General features: G+C 35.1%; 1 protein-coding gene across 1 annotated transcript; it reads left to right on the plus strand.

Annotated features, from left to right (window-relative positions):
* The first annotated feature begins 10008 nt into the window (after positions 1 to 10008).
* LOC125247668 lies at positions 10009 to 15534 on the plus strand. The gene is made up of 3 exons (XM_048159105.1): positions 10009 to 10219; positions 10763 to 10877; positions 14041 to 15534. The coding sequence occupies exons 2-3, from the start codon at positions 10819 to 10821 to the stop codon at positions 14810 to 14812; spliced, it is 831 nt and encodes a 276-aa protein (XP_048015062.1). The 5' UTR covers positions 10009 to 10219; positions 10763 to 10818; the 3' UTR covers positions 14813 to 15534.
* Positions 15535 to 22196: the final 6662 nt, after the last annotated feature.

The raw sequence follows: 22196 nt of genomic DNA on the forward strand, positions 1-22196 counted from the left end.
TATGATATTAGTAATGTAAATGTAGCTCGTTTTTTTTTTTTTTTTTTTTTTTTTTTATCTGGACGTACAAAATGACACCGTAGAAGAGCTATATGGGAAACAGAGTTACTGGATCGACGGCCAGTATGTGACTGCGTTCTGATTCAGGCTCGTCATCTGTGATTTGCTTTACTGGATTGGCAGCCTGTGTGTTTTCGAGAGTGTTCCCATGTCTCGTCCGCTCTAACTGCTGCTTTGAGGAGGGCAGCGTGTTAGGTGTTTTTCTCCGCCATGGAACAGAAGAGTGCGTGGATGGAACGGCCATGAACTGACAGATCTACGGGAGCATGCGGGCTTGCGAGGTTCGAGTGGAGGGCTGTGGATTGGCGGGACTGTGTCGACAAGCCGTGGCTTAGCGGACTTGAGGTGAGCGTGAAGAAAAGAGGGCCCTGGTCTGGTGGAGACTCCGTGGGCTGGAAGTTCCAGTTGCTGTTCAGAACTTGACTTGAGGCGTGCATTTTGCTGATTAATTTTACAACTTTTTAAACTCCATAACTCTACGGTTTCTGTCTTCCTGAGGACTCAATTATTTAAAGGCGCAATGCTGTACGGAAACTGGAGAATAACTATGTTGATTTCAGTCATCTTGTGCTATCCTAACAAGTTGTGTTGTAGACTTGGGTAAAGTTGGTTTTATATTCGCACATTCGGACATCCATATTCAATCCTTGTTAATCACACTACATTGGACATTCAGTGGACAGCAAGTAAATATGCCATTAAAACAATACTTGCCTATTTTGATCGACTGTGAAAAATGTTGTAAGTTGACAATCGTTGAATGTCAATATCATGTCGCTGCTTAAAATTCGCAAACATTAATTTATTGCACATTTATTGGAAAGTCTGAATTTATCAGAAGTCCGTGCGAATATAAAACCAACTTTACCCAAGTGTGATGTAGTACGCTCTCTGGACAATTAGATTTTGGTTTTCATGTGCACTGGCCAAATGAGACTCATACTGGGAGATATACCCGTGTTTTATTGTCTGTGAATGACCGTCAGAATTTATATGTGTTTAATCATCTACACATGGTTCTGATGAAGTTTTATCATCATGTTTCTCACTATGTTATGCCCTGTTTTTGTCAACGTGTAACATCAATGAAAGGGGATTCTTTACCAAGATCAATTTTGCGCAAAAGTATGATAATGTTGCTGCTACTGATCTCAGGAAATGTTGCACTAAATCCAGGTATGCGCCTTTTAAAAAATATTGCATTAAGGGTCGAGATAATTCCTAGTTCTCACCCATATTATCAAATTTGATTCATGAGCTTCAGTCTGTTTTGGGGCCTTTACTTTTTATTATTTATATTAGTAATCTTGACACAAATATTAGTAACATTAAGTTTCATTTTTATGCTGACGACACTGTGATCTACTGTAGTGCCCCTGGGGTACTACAGTACCCTAGGGGCTGGGGTTTTATTTTAGAAATAAATGGGGTTTTATTTTAGAAATAAATCCTGCTTCTCTTTTGAAGCAAAAAGAAGATTAGTTTCTGCCACTTTTATGCCTGTCCTTGATTACGGAGATATTTTGTATAAATCAGCAACTTCCAAACTTTTAAATTCTTTGGATATTTTATATCATGGTGCACTTAGGTTTATATTAAATTGTGACTATAGAACTCACCATTGTGAGTTGTATAATAGAGTTGGTTGGTCGTCATTATCAACACGCAGACGTAAGCACTGGTACCTTTTTATTTATAAATTATTTTGGGCCAGTTGCCTCCATACCTTTGCTCCCTTACTCAACATAAATCTTTTGGAGCTCATTCTTTGCGTTCACAAGATTTGTACATTCTTTCAGTTCCATCTATACGAACTGAATTTGGAAAACATGCCTTTTGGTACGCGGCTGATCGGAACTTTTCACAAAATGACTTGAAATTACAGATCCCTGTGTCGATGAACACTTTTAATTCTTTCATTAGCGAGCTGTTAAAGGAAGAAATGATTTGTAAATGTTTTTGATTTGTACTGATGATGTGTTTTTATTGTATGTGAAGTTATTTATTTATTTATTTTATTTATTTTTGGCCAGGTCACTTCTGTAAAAGAGATTTTTAATCTCAGAAAGTTTTATCTGGTTAAATAAAGGAAAGAAAGAAACATCAACACAATGACTAACAATAAGAACAGACAGGGAGTGCAGGGAGTGAGTCCAACTTATAGGGAGTGCTGACAAGGACAACCGGTGCTGGGAATCCGGGGAAATGGCGGGAAGACTGATGAGGGAAGTGCAGGGAACTGGAGTCCAGGAAGGCGTGAATGTAACAGATTGATAGTTCATACTTTTTTTTATTAAATAAAGTCTTTTTTGCTCAGAAATCCTTGATGATTTTTATAAAGTAAATGTAAGATAAACATTTACTGGACTGAAGCAACTTGGATTTACTTGGATATTCATACATCATTTTTTAATGTTAAAAATAAAACATTTTTTCATGTTAATGTAAATGTCAAATATGACACAACAGACTTTTAGGGAACATTTATTTTTCCATCTCTCAGTTATCATTGATTTGCAATGAATTGCATATTTGAGCCATAAAAGCATGATGTATAAATATGTTGACACAATTTTCACAATTCGATTCGATTCGATTCGATTTGCTGTCATAACTGATTTATTCAAACATGCATTAAGTATTGAAGAACATTCAAAATTATAATGAATATGTAACGGTGCATAGCTATATTTATCAGAATGCTGCTTTCTAGAGTTCACTTTTCTAGCTGACTAATGAGTTTATGGTCACTGAATATGTTTTTCTGAGGTAAATGTGACGTTACGTGACATTGAAGCTGTTTTATTGACGTCTTTCCAAGGTTGAAACACTGATTGAGCAATTACACGAGACATGATACGGATTTCAGTAAGTTGTACTGTATATTTTAACATACCTTCAGATGTTCACATGCTTCTCTTTAAGTGAGGTGCTAAAGCGATCCGTCACGCCACATTAAACAGCGCCAAAACGGTATTTATATTTTGAATCTCATAATAAGATGGACATCATTTGAAATCTGAGACTTTGCTTCATATCAAAAGTAACAAAGCACAAAGATTATTGCAATTTATTGGATGGGAGGCGCTACATGTTCTGCTCATTCATCAACTGAAAACAGACTAATAGAATCTTGGGATTTAAGAATCGATTTCGGTTCGTAAAAATGAGAATCGATTAAAAACGAGAAATTAATATTTTTTTACCCAGCCCTAAAGCATACAGTATAAATGTTTGCATGTGTTTTTGTTGAGTATCACATTCATATTTATTCATATTCATCTCTCTCTCTCTCACACACACACACACACACACACACTTGTACACCAGGCTTTTATGGCATATATATGAAATTCATTGCAAATTGCAAATCAATGATAATTGACAGATGGAAAATGTTCCCCAAAAGTCTGTGGTGTCATATTTGACATTTACATTAACATGAAAAAAGGAAAAAATAATTTTTAATATTTAAAATATAAAAAAAAAAATGTATGAATAAGTTGCTTCAGTCCAGTAAATGTTTATCTTTATAAAAATCATTAAAGATTTCTAAGCAAAAGAGACTTGATAAAAAAGTATAAACTATAAATCAGAGTTCAGAAGTCATGAAGTAGATTGTGTACAGCAGGTTTTTCAGCAAAGTTTTGGTTGTATTGATAATTTATATGGCCTAGAAATTTGTGTATTAAATATTATACAGCATTAAACAAAATATATTCATAAATAGGCATTTTACTTATTGTTCAACAGAAAATTTAGTTTAGTTTAAGTTATGAGAGAATAAATGTTTAAAAAAAAAATGAATTGCCAAACAAGCCTTCTGTTTGCAATTAATTTATACCTTCAAAGGGGCGACGTATCCTGGGAGACAAACATTTACACACAAATTATGAAAAACGTAAAAATTAAATTCATAAAAGTTCAAATATAAACGTAATAAGCTAATACTGAACAACAACTTTTTTAAATACGTAAGTCCCCTCCAAATATTGTAGATATGTAAAATGTATCAACTTTTATCAGAGGGTGGGTAGATTTCCCACTACAGGTGGGCATGCTGTTTTTAAATGCTGCCCGTAAGATAAACAAAACATTTATGAACAAATTCACCAGATCTGAATATTCACAACAAAGACACTTTCAATATGAAACCAAGAAATGGCACTCAAACTTTCCCTTTCCCCACAGCCTCTCACATGTTTGTATCCCGCAGGATACGCCGACGGTTTTAGGGTTAAGAAAACTGTCTAAAAAAAAAAAAAAAGTGTCTGAAAAAAAAAAGTTTTTTAAAATTTTAAATATCAATATATATTATAATATTTTACTTAAATATTCAGTTCAATACACCATAGTAAAAAATAAATACATTTAAAAACACCTTGACTCATACTGTGTCTCCGGTAGGTTTCGCATCACGGTCACTGTGGTTTTTCTGGGTCGAGGAAATATAACCCATGGGTTGATTTACATCTCTTGCGGTTAAAAAGTAAGTGTTTGCATGCTTGTTGACAGAGACTTGTTTCATATCCTGAACGGATGCTTGTACAAACAGCGGTTGAATGATGTGGTGTTTTCAGAGCCTTTTCGCTGGGTTTATCACATATGTCAAATAACCCCTCATGATTGACTCAATTCAACACAGAGTTTGATCTGAATCAGGACAGATGTGTGTGTCTTCTTTAATGAAAGTCTGTAATAATGTCAAGGCCAATTCTCACAGTGATGAATGTGTTTGAAAAAGTGAAACTCAGTCATTTCCTCTCCTTCATGCCACTCCAAACCTCTACTTTCTTTACTTTCATGGATCAAAAACACTGAGGTTTTCTTTAAAAAAAATCTGCTTTTGTGTTTGACAGAGGAAAGAAAGTCATGACATGAGGGATATTTCAGAGTGAACTGTCTTTTTAATAACCATCTGTCCATCATAAACATCACGATGAGATCTGAAGTGTCTCTCTCACCTCTGAACATGGTCTCCATTCTCAACTAAAATGACAGAAAAGAGCGCCAGAGCAGCGTTTAGAGTTCATGAAGGATTCATTACTGTATGAGTTTATTGTGTTCATGTTCTGCAGCTATAATGATTCATAATTAAGTCAAAAGAACATTAAAACATATAAAAACAGATGAATGTTGTGAGAGATTGAGTTGATTTACTCCTTCAGAATGACACTGAATCTCCTGATGAAGTTCATTCACGCAGTAGGAAGTGACGAGATGATCAGATGAAACAGACGTTGCAAGTTTCGCTCAGTTTGTGTGGATTTGATGTATGCACTATTATAAATTACTATTGCATGACAAGGCTTTTATTGGAATAAGCATTTAAACATTCCTGGAAAAATGTTCATCTTCTATAATATATCATAGCCTACGCCAACATAATTATTCATTTCTAAAAGAAGATCTATGGACGTTTGTAAGCATTTCAGAGAATATTATGCATTTAAAGGGATAGTTCACGCACAAATTTACTCACCCATAGGTGTACATGACTATCTTCTTTCAGACAAACACAATCGGATAATCCATCATAAATATGATCCATTCTGCTCCGGGAGGTTAATAAAGACCTTCTGAAGCAAACCGATGCATTTTTGTAAGGAAAATTAACTTTACAAATTCAAATAACTAGCTTTCGGCGGACGACCGTACACATACTACACAAGTCGGCTCGTGCCAAATGAGTAACCTGTGACACTATATATGACGCAGGAGGAGTATCATATGCTTAAACGGCTCTCGCGATTCAAACAAAGAGGCCTACAACAAACTCAAGCTCCTCTTCTCTTATGTCGAGATCTTCCGACATTTCTCTTCTAATTCGTGTCTGGTGTTTTGTTTTGCTCTATCATTATCATTACATCATGTGTCAGGTCAGAGTTCACTCTTCCGCCATAACTCGATGTGTACGGCCATCAGTTGTCACAATCACATTAGTTTGGATTTATTGGGGCGGTTTTCTCGGACAGAGATTAAGTCTAGTTCTAGAATAAAATGGCCCTTTAAACCAGATTAACAGAAATCTGCTTTCTCTGTCATGGTTTAAAATAGTCCCAGACTTAGTCTAGTCCAGAGTTTAATAAGCTGATTTCCTGGAGGAAGACTAGAGCTACTCCAGGACTAAACCGAGGCTTAAATTAAACCTACCAGGAGGCAGGTTTAACTTCAGATTAATGCTGTGTTTCAAAGAAGACACACTTGGATTTATATCGATATTGATATACACTGTGTGTGTGTGTGTGTGTATATATATATATATATATATATATATATATATATATATATATATATATATATATATATATATATATATATATACACACACACACACACACACACACACACACACACACACACACACACACTTTTTTATACAATTTATTTTGATTTAACACCATTGTTTCTGGTTCAAATGTGATTGCTTCATGTTAAATTGACTTGAAATGGTTCCTAGAACTCACTTGATGTTTTCATTTTGAAATAACATGTTTCAGTAAAGTGAGCCAATCAAACAGGACTTTCACTTCCCATCATGCTTTGCACCGGGCTGAATTGGGAGAGTAAATGTTGGAAAAGTGAAAAAGTCTCATTTTATGCATTTTTAGAAAAAATATGGAGAGACTTCTTACTGTTTATTGTTCTATTATGTAAAGTTTTTGTTATGTTAGTGTTTGTTTAGAGATTAGCGTTGTGGTGAAGTGTAGAGCTTGTGCTTGGGTTGAGGATCTGCTAATATTTTTGTTTTTTTTAAATAAATAAATAAATATAATGAAGCAACCACTATGATAGTGTATTGGCTCAAACCAGCATCATTTCTAGACTCCCAACACTGATTATCATGTTTAAATAGTTATGTTTAGTTTGTTGCTAAAGGACAGAAGCATTAATAATTAATAATAGGATTATTGGAATTCATTTATTTATTAATTATTTTATTATTCCGGGCATTTCTTTTCTTTTTCTTTTTTCACAGCCGATATATTTTGCTTGCTTTAAAATAAATGTCTCTTGTTTAGTTTTTATATTGGAGTCTTTTTCCGCTGCCATTGTTTTCCTTGGATTTGCTTCTCAATTCCATTCAATTTTAAGTTTTTCTTGTTTCATTCCATGTTTACAGGCAACCTCTCTCATGCTAATTCAGATTTGCACACTTGGTTTTAAATTAATCTGGTTTATTATAATTCAGGACTCCATAGTCTGGGTTTTAGTAATCTGTGTTTCAGAAAGCCATTTTTTAATCCACAGTTAACTATTCTAGATTAAGGCCTATCCTGTCTTATTTTAAACCTTGTCCGGGATTATGTGTTGTCATTGTCTGCTTTAGTCACTCATTTGTTGTCACTAATTATGTTTAGCTGCACATTTTCACTATCATTTTCACCTGTATATGTGTTCAGTTTTGTTCTCAGTGTCCAGTCTCCTCAGTTTTGGATGTGTTTGCTGTCTGCTCTGTTTTGTGGATTACCCTGTGGATTGATTAAATATGATCCGATTGCCTTCATCTTCTTTCTCACGCTCATTACTACAAACACTCCATGACAATTATTTTACTTTAAGTTTTAAAAATGTATATTTTTCTTAAAAAAAACGAATTGATTAATTTCAGAAGGCCTTCATTATCCCCCTGGAGCCGTATGGATTACTTTTATGATGGATGGATGCATTTTTGGGGCGCTTCAAAACACACCCCAATTCACAATCATTATAAACCTTTGGAAAGCCAGGATATTTTAAGTATATCTCTGATTGTGTTCATATAAACACCTAGGATGGCTTGAGGGTGAGTAAATCATGGGGTAATTTTCATTTTTGGGTGAACTAACCCTTTAAGTGGATTCCCTTCACTACATAAAATGTTGCAGACTGTAGCATGTGTTTTATTATTTTGTTGCGCAGAATATGCTAAATATGCTGCATGAAAATATCTAGATTTTAAGTAGGTCTATGCAGGTGTATCAACCCAAAAGTAATAATATATGCAGGCCTTAATTAAAGTAAGAGAAGTGTCAGCTGACTCCATTTTAAAGACTGAGATTATAAATTCAGTTTACAAGAGACATTGATTACAAAAGGAACATTTTCCTAAACTTAACTAAAAGAAAGAGTGAAAGACTTAAGTTTGACAACATGACCTGAAGCTGATTTTAGGGGATTTTTCTCCCTCTTGTTTTAGAAGTGGTCTGAGTCAAATCTAAGAATTACGTCCGCAATGTGGTTGCAGAAAACTAAAATAACCTACTTGAGCAAAATCACCGACTCTAAACGAAAGTAAAAGACATTAATTAGGCATCGTTTACAAAGCAGAGAACTGAAACCAGTTCAAGATCATCTGTGATTTACAGATTTCACATCAGAAGAGAGTCGTACACGTGTTTTCTGTGTGTAGCCAACGTTCGTTCTATGAATCACACGTACTTCACATTTGAGAAATTATTGCAAGATCAAATTTAGGATGATTTCTATGCAACATTATATAATGAGACCCCATATGTCTGAATAACTTAATGTGCAAATTAAAGTGTTTTCTTTTCTTTTTATCATTCCAATAAAGACACTTGAATATTGACATTCCGAGTTCTACAGTAAATCCCAATCATAACCGGATGCTTTATAAACCTGCTAATCAAACGTTTGGGCCAAATGTGGCAGATAGTTGGCATACTGGCCTGATATAGCATGGCATGAGCACATTTTTTTGGGATCAGTATTGTATTGAGATATATGGCCCAGATGATTTATTGAAACACCAGATTCGGGATCCGATCAGATTCTTTTAACATGGAGATTCACAAAGCGTCTACATTAAAACATCATCAGCTCTTACATGTGTTTCAGTCACACCTGTTTTCTAAATCATTGTGCTGACAGACGCTCAGCTCTGATCTCTGAAAACATCTGAACACAGAATGATATTTGTTCACAAATTCGGTTATTTTACTATACTGGAAAATTATAAAATTGTGCTGTATAATTATAAAGTACACATTTATAGATGAGGGTAATTTGTGTCAATAAACAAGCATATTATGTTCATTACTGACACTCACATTCATAATCATGTTTTAGTTTTAGTTTTCATGGCTCTTTCTGACACAATTAAAGCTTCTGGACTCACTTGAAGATCCTTTTCCGCAGCATGAAACACATCAAGATGATGAAGATGATGAAGAGAGCAAACAGCCACCAGAACTGATCTATACAAGTGATGAAATATCAAATCAGCTGATGTGAAAGAATGACGAATCAATATTAGAGTTTGGGTTTAAAGCTCTTGATGTTTGACCTGTGAAGTGAAATAAATGAAGAGTCAGATACAGAAAGGAAACTCACACTATGAGCAGAAATGACACACACAGAGGTCACACCTGCTTTTGATCGCCATCTGGTGGACAGCAGTGATAAAACATCCTCATATGCACATGTACAGTAATATTCCGTGCGTGAAGTAGCCTAGTGTAATATTAAGTATTAAAACACATATTATAAATAGGAACAATTTTCGTTTTTGTAAATGTTTCACATAAAGTGAGGGGAAAAAACATGCAGAAAACCTTTTTGCATCCAACAGGAATCTGTCAATGAGATATTTAAAACTTAAGTGTCTGTATCTTCACATGTGCGATCCTTCTTCTGCGATTCTTAAAGCAACTTTTCCTATTGCTGAATGTTGTTTATGACATCGATGCTGATGGGCTTTTAGAATGACTTTTCCTATCTGTTGCACGGTGTTCTTCTTGTGTGATTGCGCATGCGCAGGTGAAAGTGAAACTGAGATTGAGACGGCCGCTCTTACACACTACAGTTTAATTTCGTTCTGTTTGTAGCGTTTGTTTCTTTTCATGTTTTATATATGCTCATTGACATGCATGTGAAGAGTTTGCTTGTGCGAACTATCCATACGGACTACCGGTTCCGTGCTTTGGGTTTTCTTCCTTGCCTCGATCCGTTTCTTCCTCGCCTCCGTCTTTTAATTCACCTGGACAGAATAACCCGCCTCTGGCACACGTTACAACCCGCTCCGTTTTCCAGGACAGGTTTATTCAACGGATTCTACCGCAAAGATGTCATTCTCTCCACAATGCTCTGAAAGAAGAGGAAAAATGTGCACATGCCTCAGGGATCAGATAATTTCAAGTGTCATTCTTACTGAAATGTGAGTATTATGTTATTTACTAAAGGATGTTTGCGCAAAAGTAACCATTCAAAATTCAACAACTGTACATATTAAGCTAGTGTAACTATACAGGCCTTTGTCTAATATTGCTTATGCTGTAGATTTAACACAACAGACAAAAACAAAACTCTGCTTAAACTAAACTGCAGTAAAAGTGTCACACTCACCTGGCTGATTCACTTCCGTGATCCACTTCCAACAGAGGTGGAAGTTATTAGGTTATTTAATGTAAATGCTTCATTGTCTCTGTCATATTAACATGTACGACATGAAATACAAATGCATGAGCAAATAACTCTCCAATGATAACACAATGGATTTGCAATGCAAGTTTCAAACATTTTGGTTGTAGGTAGATGTTGTTGCCATCTTGTGGACCTACTAAGCACAACAAACTAACTGGAAAATAACTATGTCAGTGTTCAAAGTCCAGATGGTTTATATAATTTTTTGTAGCACAGCCAGCCTTTACTGTTTGCATGATGATCTTTCTAATCATTTAACTTTGCTGTGTGTTTCTAGCTTTTCCTGACATGGCGCATGACAAATAACACTTGCACTATTTCATCACAGCAACAATGGCTTCAACCAAACCTCATCATCGGCGAGAAAGCATGGAGGAACCGCTTACCATGTCGTGAGAGATTGTTGTTTTAATATGTTGTTATGGGTTTCACTTCATGCAGAAGCTTAGAAAGCCCACCCAGGCTCATTGGAAATACATGCTTGTGGCATTGTTTCTGCAACACCGACATTACGTACCTTACTGCACATTTTGTGGCAGTTTCAAAGTGAAATATCTAGTGAGTGGTGCTAAAACACGTGAACATTGCATGTTTTTATTACGTTGGCACAGTCACAAACTCCAGAATTTTGAATACGTTACTTTAGACTCCACATGGAAAAAACCTATATAAACATATATGTTTCAATATAGGTTTTGATATAGGTTTTACATATATGTGACATATATAAAATTGGCCGTTTTCCTATATTATATGTACATATATGCACACATATATGTACACATATGTACACATATATGTACACATAATATAGGAAAACGGCCAATTTTATATATGTCACATATATTAAAAACCTATATCAAACCTATATTGAAACATATATGTTTATATAGGTTTTTTCCATGTGGGACCAATTTCACGTGTTCGTGTAGCGGTGTGTTTTCTGCGTTGTTTCGTAATCAAAGACAGACTGCGAAAAATCTTGCCATCAGGTCCTCACTTTATTCTGTATAACACAAATGGCAATATATGAGGACTTGTGCAGCATACAAACAGCATGCGGCAGCAACGCACAACGCTGAGAAAGAGAGATATTAAAAGTAACTTAAGTAAAGAAAAATAATCAACGAAACATCTGAATGTACATCACAGAGGGGTTTTGGATTACAATCATACAAATATATCATGTGAATTCAGCTGTTACATGAAACATGGCCTTAATTGAATCACCGCAAAAACTTTGTGCGACCTACCGCTGTGATGTCTCATGCAGACTGGGAAGCAGCAAAGTGCGTCAACACCCCAAGTCAGCATGGCGGCAGGAAACCCCAAATATGGTCATGGCAAGTGGAATCACAAAATAATTGTCTAAATACATAACTGCTACATTCGTACATACGTAAGTTCTTGCATAATTTTTTTCGTTAATTCTTAGTTTTTGCCTTGATAATAGAAAATATGAGCTAGGCATCATGTATGACAGTCAAAAATGAGATATGAGCTACAAAATGACCAGATCCTGCCATTAGCTATATAGAAGACATATCTTGTATGTATAGGGCATATATATGGATATGAAGAAGCAATACAGGAGACCTATATTTCCTGTATATGCACATATATGCACCTCAGTTTTGCCTATATGTGGCATATATACACATATATGCAGTATATATGCGCATATATGCAGCATATATGTACATATACACTGCATATAGGTTTCATATATGCGCATATATCCACATATAGGTTCTTTCCATGTGGGACACGTGTTACAGAATTGAAATATCCAGGCTAAAACGTTAATGCTTTATCGTAGTGGTTTTCAAATCTGTCCTAGAGTACCACCAGCACTGCACATTTTTATGTCTACCTATATACGACACACCCATTTCAGGTCTTACAGTCTCTATTAATGAGTTGAATGAGGTGTGATAGATGAGGTGGTACTCTAGGACAGGTTTGACAACCACTGATCTATCATGTTGGAAAATAATAAACCCTTACACCAGGGGTGCCCACCCCTATTCCTGGAGAGTTCAGCTCCAGCCCTGCTCAACACACCTGTCTGTAACTATCAAGTGCTCCTGGAGATCTTAATTAGCTGATTCAGGTGTGTTTTATCAGGGTTGGAGCTTAACTTTGCAGGTAGGTTGATCTCCAGGAACAGGGTTGGGCACCCCTGCCCTACACCAAACCCAACACTAAACTTACCTGATAGTTTAATGAATACGGTATATGGTATTTTCACGATATTGAAATAAATTGCAAAAACAAAGTGTTGTCGTATAACAGGTTTAAGATCTCTTTTTCTTATAACTCTTAACATTTAAATAGAATTTTGCAATACACAAAGTAAAATGTTTCAAACATTAAAGTGCAAAAGAATTATAAAGTACAACAGGTAACACTTTACAATATGGTCTCATTTTTAACTTTAGTTAATGCATTAACTAGGGTTAAGATTGAGCAATAGCTACATTTGTCACAGAAGAGATTAATTTTTGTTAATGTTAGTTAAAAAAAAATACAAGTCTTACTGAACAATAACAAATAATCAGAATATAATGTATTTGAGTTGATGTTACAATACCCGATGGCCACTAGATGGCACTCCCTTGCTGTTTGTTGTTGTTGCAGTGTGCCGAGTAAACCAGTGCAAAGCAGTGCAGTCATGTCTCCTGTTCTTTCCGTGCATGCTCTGAAACGGGACAGAATATAATGTGTTATTAGAGCATATTGATGCAGACATAACACAGAACATTTTCAATAAGTCCTGCGTAAAATGTTTAAGTTTGAAAATAAATAGCCTATAAAGTTTTTAAGTATTTAGTATTTGGTGCTGTGATGAACAACATTGAGAATACAAAAAATCAATGACTGTTTGAAGCATTTTAAATACTGTTCAGTAGCGCGGCTGCTTTGTTTACGGAGTTTCCGGGGTAACCACTGCATTTCTGCTGTTCCTTCAGCGCCCTCTGCTGTCTGGCAGAGAATGTGAACTTTCATTCAACGTGTCTCTTTTACTCGTTCCATCATGTGCTTCTCACGCGTGTTGGGCTTGTGTACATTTGATGCAGCATACAGCGGTGTTGTGCATATCATATGGTTGACATTTCTTAAAATGTATTATTAAAATTTGAATAATTTGTAATAAATAATTATTCAAGGTATTTTGAAGTGCCTACAACAACAATATCACGCATATTCATTATTGTGATGTATTACCTAATATTGGCACATGTCTACACTGGTGCTGTAAAACGTTCTTTTTGTGAAAAGGAATAATTGTCAGAGTTTTACTGCCTCTAGTGTTCATTTCAGCTGGATACTGCAGTGATTTGTAGAGTTTTATAGAAATACAGGTAGAGGCATGTGTTTCCAATGAACTTGGGTAGCAACAGCTCTACTGTATATATGTATATATCATAGAGTATCAAACTAAAGAAACTGTTTCATCTATACAAATAGCTATAACATGTTTACCATAAATGTAGCAAAACATACAGAATATAATATATAAATATCCCTGATGTTTTTTGTTTTTTTCTTTAGATCCTTTATTCATCTCCGTGAGGAACTGAATAGACTCCATAAAGATTTTTCTCCTGAATGCAACAAGCATATAGATACAATAAATAATCTCTTAAATGAGTTAGAAGTAGTTTACTTACCTTCTGCTTGCAGCTCTGTAGCAGGAGCGAGGGTGGGGAGATATGGACTGGCTATCCTGTTTGTGGGATTAGCTTTATTTGTATTTAATGAAGAGGTTTCTGCATTTGTTGCTGCAGCAGGGGCAGGTATGGCTGTATTTGGTGCATTTGCATTTGCTTTTGGGCGAAACAAGAAAACACAGAAGGAGAACTTGAAACGAACCATTAAAGAGGAACTAAAGGGAATTCAGGATAAAAATTGCTCTATTATTGATGTAATGGAAAAAATCTGTCAACATTCTGTGGAAATACTGAGAAATGCGGGGCTATCAGAACACAAAGCCCAGGCATTAAGTGAACATTTTGCCTACCGCCTTGAAAAAAGGCACCTCATTCAGGAACATGACAGCAGTAAAGTGGGTGTCCAGATGTCTAAAATCGTGCATTTGTCTGGAAACCTTGCAGAAATGATCACCAAGGTTAGTTCTGTGCCAGAAATCCTCAAAGAGATTATCGAAGACAACAAGAGGCGACATGACAAACCTGCTAAACCAACACATGAACAAATAAATAAAATGGAGAAATTCATTAATGATATCCAGAAAGGAATTTCTGGGTTAAAAAACAATGTGAAAGAAATTGGTCAAATAGCAGAAAAAATAACAAATCTTTGAATTCAACAAAATGAAAAAGTATGTACTGCTGAGACACAATTTGTTACTGGATCCACCTAACAGGGGACAACACAAATGGAGAGCAATATTACATTGCAGTATTGAAAAAATTCAACATTTCATTGTCCTACAACAACTGATGTTATCATTGTCAAACATTAATGTAAATAAAGGAAATTGATACTTTGTTAAATGCAGAAATCCAGAATCCAAAAGTAGATGTTATTTTGTGCAAATTCTGTTTTATATTAATCACTTTCATAACAAAACTTGTAATAAAATGTACACACAAAAATTTAAACTGAAAAAAGTAATTGTCTTTAACCCTTTAAACCCTTACCAAATTTTTTTTTTTTTTTTTTTTTTTTTTTAGTTGGGGCAATAATAAATCTGAATGATTTCACTTTCCTTCATTGTCCAATGTGAAACCTCAAGTCAAATGTACTGTAAAATGGATTTGTTCTGGAGGACCTATTATGCCTATTTTTATAAAATGTAATTTAAGTCTCATTTGTCCCAAGAACGTGTCTGTGAAGTTTCAGCTTAAAATACCCCACAGATCATTTATAAATCCATGTTGTAAATACCAATTTCTGACTACAGTCAAGAACAGCCTGTTTTTGAGCATGTGCCTTTAAATGCAAATGAGCTGCTGTGCCCCGCCCCCTCTCTAATGCCTCAACAGGATTCTCTGCCAAATAGATTAAATATATATTAATAATTATAATATGATTTATAAATATGTATATTTCATGTTATATATTCATATAATTATTATATTAATTATATATATATATATATATATATATATATATATATATATATATATATATATATATATATATATATATATATATATATATATATATATATATATATATATATATTTCTAATTAATATAAATATACATGCATTAATATATAAATCTTTTAGACAGACTAAGCTGATGTGTTTTCATTTGAGCTCTTTATGAACTAATATAAATTATTAGGCCTATTTCTTTGATTCGCATGCATTGATAGTCAGGTATTTTCTTTCAGTTGCCTTCTCAAGCAACGGCCCAAACACAGAGTACAACCTTAAGCCATTTTAAGCCCAAAAGTTAGTTATCCTTAATATTTTAAGGAAACTCAAAGAATGTTTTCTGCCTACATTATGAGAACATTCATCAAATACTATTGACAATATATGGTGATTTCATGAGCACTGTATTGAAAGTGTTCAAATTCTAATATATGTATAAACTTTAAATATATTTATGAGAAAATCCAGGAATAGTAACTATGGGACAGGCTAAGGATGTTTGAAGAATGTTATTCTAAAAGCATTTTATCTCAACATTATGAGGACATTTTAAACCTCCTACAAACAATGTCCAATTAAAATTTTGTGCTCACCCCTTGAGAACATTAAAAATTAAAGACAAGGTAACATTGAAAACCTGTTTCATAAACGTTACTGGTAGAACATTTGTTCAAAGTTATGAGAACATTGCCTGTTAAGCCAGTATAGACTGCATGATTTTAAGATCATTACAAATCAAACTGTGCGACATGGATCTATTAAACTTGGGTACGACTTGTACATATGTAGACTGTACGACGATGACACCTATTGACTTGTAAACTACAATGCAAGTTTCTATAGAAGAATAAAACGTCATCAGCATGCGCTAGTGGTAAACAAAAAGAGCAAGATGAAACACACTTTGGCAGTTGTAGTTGTAGAGCTCTGGACTCTGGAAGAACATTCAGGAGTCAGAACTGCAGTGGCTTTGGATCAGAACCAGAGAGACCAGAGACAGGAGCAGATCACTCACCTTTCCTTTGAGACTGGAAACTCCTGCAGAACATCTGCATCATCACAGGCAGCTCAGAATCCACCATCCTGAGATGACCTGTGGGGGCTCCTGGATAGCAGGGTCAGCGAGACACAACGGCATCACAGTTATAATGCTGATGCCACTATAGAGGTCAAGAAATACATCAATGATCCATACCTCCCTTGAAGTGAAGACCCTCTGAAATACTGGCAGGCCCATAAAGTGTACCCCCATCTACATGCTTTGGCCAGTAAATATCTAGCCATCACAGCCACGTCTGTTCCATGTGAACAAATATTTTCTAAAGCTGGAGAAGTAATTAGTAAAAAAAGGAGCCGCTTAATCTCCAGCACAGCGGAACAAATAATAATTTTGAATGTGTATGTTTGTGTTGTTTTTTAAAATGAATAACAGAAAGTCTTTATAGTCATTGTATTGTGCAAAATACAATGAAACTTGGAAACTTTAGAGCTGCACACACACGCTCCGTCTTGATAATGACATATATCCTTGACATCCCAAGGAACAAAACATCTGAATGACACAGTTGGTGTAGGAATCTTTATTGACCACCAGATGGCGAAGTAGAGCATTCTGTCAGAAGCTTCGAAGCACCAACAGAGTTTGTTGTAAAAGCCTCATTGCTTCAGAAGCCTCGTTCGGCACATCCCTAGTGCACGGAGAACACAGGAGGAGATGGAGTGGAGATCGTGGAGCGCTGGGATAGGTGACTTCTTTGATGAATAGTAATAAGGTAAGCAGAGCAATAGTCTAAGTATCCGCTAGGGAGAACAGACAGTAAGTGTGACTGAGGTGTGTGCTTAAGTAGTCCATGGCTAATGGGTTGATCAGGGACAGGTGAATCTGATTAGTGGTGAGTGCTGAAGGAGTGCAGGTGATCAGAAGGAGGGATGATGGGAAATGTAGTTTGAATTGACTGGTGACAGTGACAATTGGCTGCTGATGTTTTATTTCCTCATTTTGTCTGACCTGAGTTTTTTTTATCCAATGTCAAAGTTGGATCTAGTTGCAGTTTCTCAGAGAACTTTGCATCACCCACTACAACAGCATCTTTAATAATTTTCTTATAGAGATCCCTAATTGAACATAAATATATTCTGCAAAATACAATGCATTATATTACATTACATACTTTTCCATATAAGGGAAACTAGTGCTTATATTTTTCAATATACTGCAATATATGCATTGACCATGTATGGTTATATATATATATATATATATATATATATATATATATATATATATATATGCAGACAAAAATAGCATTACATGTGATTTTCACAATGTAAGTTTTATCCTTTTATATCGCACATGTCCCCATATAAATATGAATTTATTTTGACCATATATCATTTTATCCATAATTTCCAACTCCAAGCTGTATAAACTTGAATGCTAATTGGATTTAATGCATATCAGGTGATGTGTATTTGTGTAACGAAGGAGGGTGTGGCCTAAGGAGATCAACACCAATCAAGGTGTGCATAATTATTACGCAGATTCTTCTCCTCAGGAAAAATGGGCCAAAAAAGAGATTTAACTGACTCTGAAAAGTCAAAAAATGTAAAAAGTCTTTCAGAGGGATGCAGCACTCTTGAAATATCTAAGATTTTGGGGCGTGATCACAGAACCATCAAACGTTTTGTTGCAAATAGTCAACAGGGTCGCAAGAAACATGTCGAGAAGAAAAGACGCAAATTAACCGCCAAATATTTGAGAAGAATCAAAAATGACGCTACCAGGAACCCATTATCCTCCAGTGCTGCCATATTCCACAACTGCAACCTACCTGGAGTGTAAAGAAGTACGAGGTGTTCAGTTCTCAGAGACATGGCCAAGGTAAGAAAGTAAGAAATTTAGTATAGGGTGTGAAAATTGTACAGCTGTGGTATTTGTATAGCTCCCTGACAATCTGACAGAAAATTGTACAATCTGACAGAAATGTCTTGTTGTGGCTCAAAAATGGGTTGAATACATGCGGTTCATGTATGTCTTCTTTAGTCTGTTGGCTCTTTAGGTTTTTTACTGGCACACGTCACTTACACATTTTGCACTTACTGTATAGTGTTGAGACTGTTTACATATTTGTGCCCATATGTACATTTTATGTACTGGTTTTATTTTTGAATGAATATTTTCTAAAATTGTGTGATGTTTTTGTTGAGTTATTATTACACAATACTTTTTCTGACCTTTTTGAATCTTGCCCTTGACAAATAACCCAAATTACAAAAAAACTAATAAAAACTAAACTAAAACTAAACATTTTAAAAAATAAACTAGCAAACCCACTTTAAAAACTAATTAAAACTAAACTGAATTTGAAAACAAAAAGTCAAAACGAAATAAAAAAAACTAATGAAAAATGCAAAACTATAATAACCCCTATTGAGAACTTTTGGGCCCTTCTTAAGCAGGAATATTCAGCAGGAAAATTCATATTCAGTGAACTGCGAACAGGTGCACGTGCCAGAAGGGAGCGCGAGTGCATGGAAATATTAACGCGAAGGGCCTTGCATCACCAGTGCAGACCACCATCAGAAGCTGAAAGCACGCCTGGCCTTGGCGATTTACCTGACTGAATTTGTGAACGACGCTCAGGACAGTGCTGTAGGGTGTGCATTATATATCGTCTACAATATCATAATTGTTGATTTAACAATCTGATATTATCGAGTATGTCCCTCACTTTACAAAAACCAAACACAAAAACACCCATTAAGTGCACACATGCACTACTTGACATAGTCTAGTAGATTAGAGTAGTGTGTGCGCATATTAAAGTATACGCTTTCACTGCATGATTTAGTCTATTAAAATGCCTTTAAAATACCCCCAAAATTAAAGATAAGGGGCAAAAATGCCCCTGTATATATTTCATATATAATTTAATATAGTTAATCAATATTACACAAAGAGCGCCGTTTTTCTCCAAATATTAGCATGATTACAAATGTGATATTGATTTTATTCAGCGTACAGTTTAATGAACAAGAACTTAATATCAAGTTTAAGACACCAAATCGTCTGTTTCGCTGTATTTCACCAACAGAATTGAAATTTTGCGTCTTTGAGCAACACTTCCTGAATGAATCAGCCGCTTGAATGAATCGGTTGAATCTCAATGATTCACTTATTAACAGGGATTCGCTGCCACCTACTGGCGGGTTTATTTTCACATTTAAAGTGTCTTCATTTTTTTTAATAATTTCAAATAACCAGTATTTAACGTTTTATATTTTGAACATTAAAAACATTTTCATGCATCTGTAACTGCTCTTGATTAACTTTAATAAAGTTATCTATTCTATAGTTATACATTAGATTACAATTTCTGTACCTGAAAATCTTCTGTTTAAACCTACATGAAAAACTTGAAAAGCACCATTTATTTAATTTATATGTTTGTGCTGTTGTATTTATTTGTGCTATTACTCGTAATTTGATTATTTGTTACTATTTTACTACTTACTGTTTATTTGTCTAACAATAATTAAAATATTTAATCTAGTAGCTTTTGGTGTCATAACCTTATTTATTGAGGTTAAATGTATTAAAAACAATGAAAACAATAGCTATGCATATTTTATAGGCCCATTTTCTTGTCTTTTACTTTTATTAAATTTTTTGTTGTGGGGCAAGTAAAAATTTGAACCACTGGCCTAACTGGGCCAGCAGAAAAAATCCTTAGCGTTGAGCACTGGATGGTTTCAATAATTTTAATATTTTCTGGTATATAAGTTACCCAGGAGCTCTGTTGACATAGACACAGCTTGATGAATGGAGTCATTGAACACAGCAGGAGAGAACGCAACATTAGCCAGCTAGCTAAAGCTCCAGTGGAAAATTATTAGCTAACGCTACCGTTTTTGAGGAGGTAGATTTTGAGGTGAGGGGACTGACAAGGCAGAAGGTAAAGTGGTCCACCGTTCTATCAATAAGCAGACCTGCCAACCTGTACGCAATTTGTGTAGCGGATACGCATTTTGACTTCAAAGTACACTGGTGCGATTTGTCACTCTAAACTACGCAAAAACCTGGTGACGCCTCTGTGCACGCGCAGTCCACAAATCAAGCAACAGCAAAAGAAGAAGAGTTCGACCAATCATAGCGCTAGGTTCTTCCCCCAAATATACTGTAAATGTTAGACCCAGTGACAGGCTGGCATGAAATGGCTTGCATAATACTTAGTAAGGAGGCCATAATAATTTTTGACTCATGGCTGAAGTTAAGTTTCTCCAGCTCTCCCCAGGTTGGCAAAAAAAGCATCTCAAAATGCATCAGATTGATGCTTTAAAATGTGGAATATTTAATTTTTTCTTCGGGGGAGCATGCCCCCGGACCCCCCTAGAGGGGTAATATCCTTCTCACCTTTTTCAACCCTGACCCGTTTTCATGCCTGCAGGTGAAAATAAACAAGTGAGATGGGAAAATCTTTGTTTTTCATTTAGTTGCATAATAATTCTGCACACTAATAGTTGCCTAATAACGGTGTAGATATAGATATTATCTTAAGAAAGCCAAAACTTCACTTTTACTTCTTAAATGTTCAGGTTTGCGGGTTGGTTAACATTTTGGATTGACCAAGAGCACTGTAGTTGTACAATAACAAAAGTAATCCTCAAAAATACAACTTACCTAATAATTGTGCACACACACATACATTACAACAGACTTCTAGTTCCCAGCATGTTTGCTTCTGACAGTTAAAGAGAGGAAAGTTTAAAATTAAGTGTTATTTCATGTGTTTTGCTCAAAATTAAAGTATTAGTCCACTTTTAGATAAACTTTTCCTGATAACGTTTCCTGGTATTGTTTAAAGCTCTTTGAAGCTGCACTGAAACTGTCATTTTGACCTTCAACCATCTGGAGGACATTGAAGTCCACTATAAGGAGAAAAATCCTGGAATGTTTTCATCAAAAACCTTCATTTCTTTTTGACTGACGAAAGAAAGACATGAACATCTTGGGTGACATGGGGGTGAGTAAATTATCAGGAAAAGTTTATTTAAAAGCGGACTAATCCTTTAATGGGGAGATCTATTAGTGTTTAAAGTTTAATTATTTTGGAATTTAAAATGTTTCTGTTATGTGTGAGTTTTTGGGGTTACCGTTGTGCTGAAAGAGTAGAGCCTGAGGTTAGGCTGACAATTGGCTGAGCACCATTAAGATTATAATTACTTTATTTAAAAAGTAATATCTGTGCTTTCTTCAGCACAATGAGTGATAGTCTCTTTGCTCAATACTTTAGTACACGTCAGAGTTTCATCACGGATCGGATCCATGTTTTTACTATGTTCGCTCACTCTTAATCCCGGGCACACTGCTCCAATGCTCCTTTCCTTTTCGCAGTGCATTGGCTCAAACCAGTATAACTTCTAGACTCCCAACACTGATCATCATGTGTAAATAGTTATGTTTAGTTTGTTGCTAAAGGACAGAACAAAAGCATTAATAATCATAGGATTATTGGAATTAATTAATTTATTAATTATTTTATTATTATTAATTATTTTATTATTTTTTTCACAGCTGATA

This window comes from Megalobrama amblycephala, linkage group LG1 (assembly GCF_018812025.1).
Source record: "Megalobrama amblycephala isolate DHTTF-2021 linkage group LG1, ASM1881202v1, whole genome shotgun sequence".
Classification (NCBI taxonomy): domain Eukaryota; kingdom Metazoa; phylum Chordata; class Actinopteri; order Cypriniformes; family Xenocyprididae; genus Megalobrama; species Megalobrama amblycephala.

Excerpts from the sequence above, each read along its gene's own strand:
- LOC125247668 (XM_048159105.1), top strand. The coding sequence starts at position 10,819 with ATGGCTTCAACCAAACCTCATCATCGGCGAGAAAGCATGGAGGAACCG. Across the intron at positions 10,878-14,040 it reads GAGGAACCGCTTACCATGTC|ATCCTTTATTCATCTCCGTG; the intron begins GTGAGAGATTGT and ends TTTTTTCTTTAG.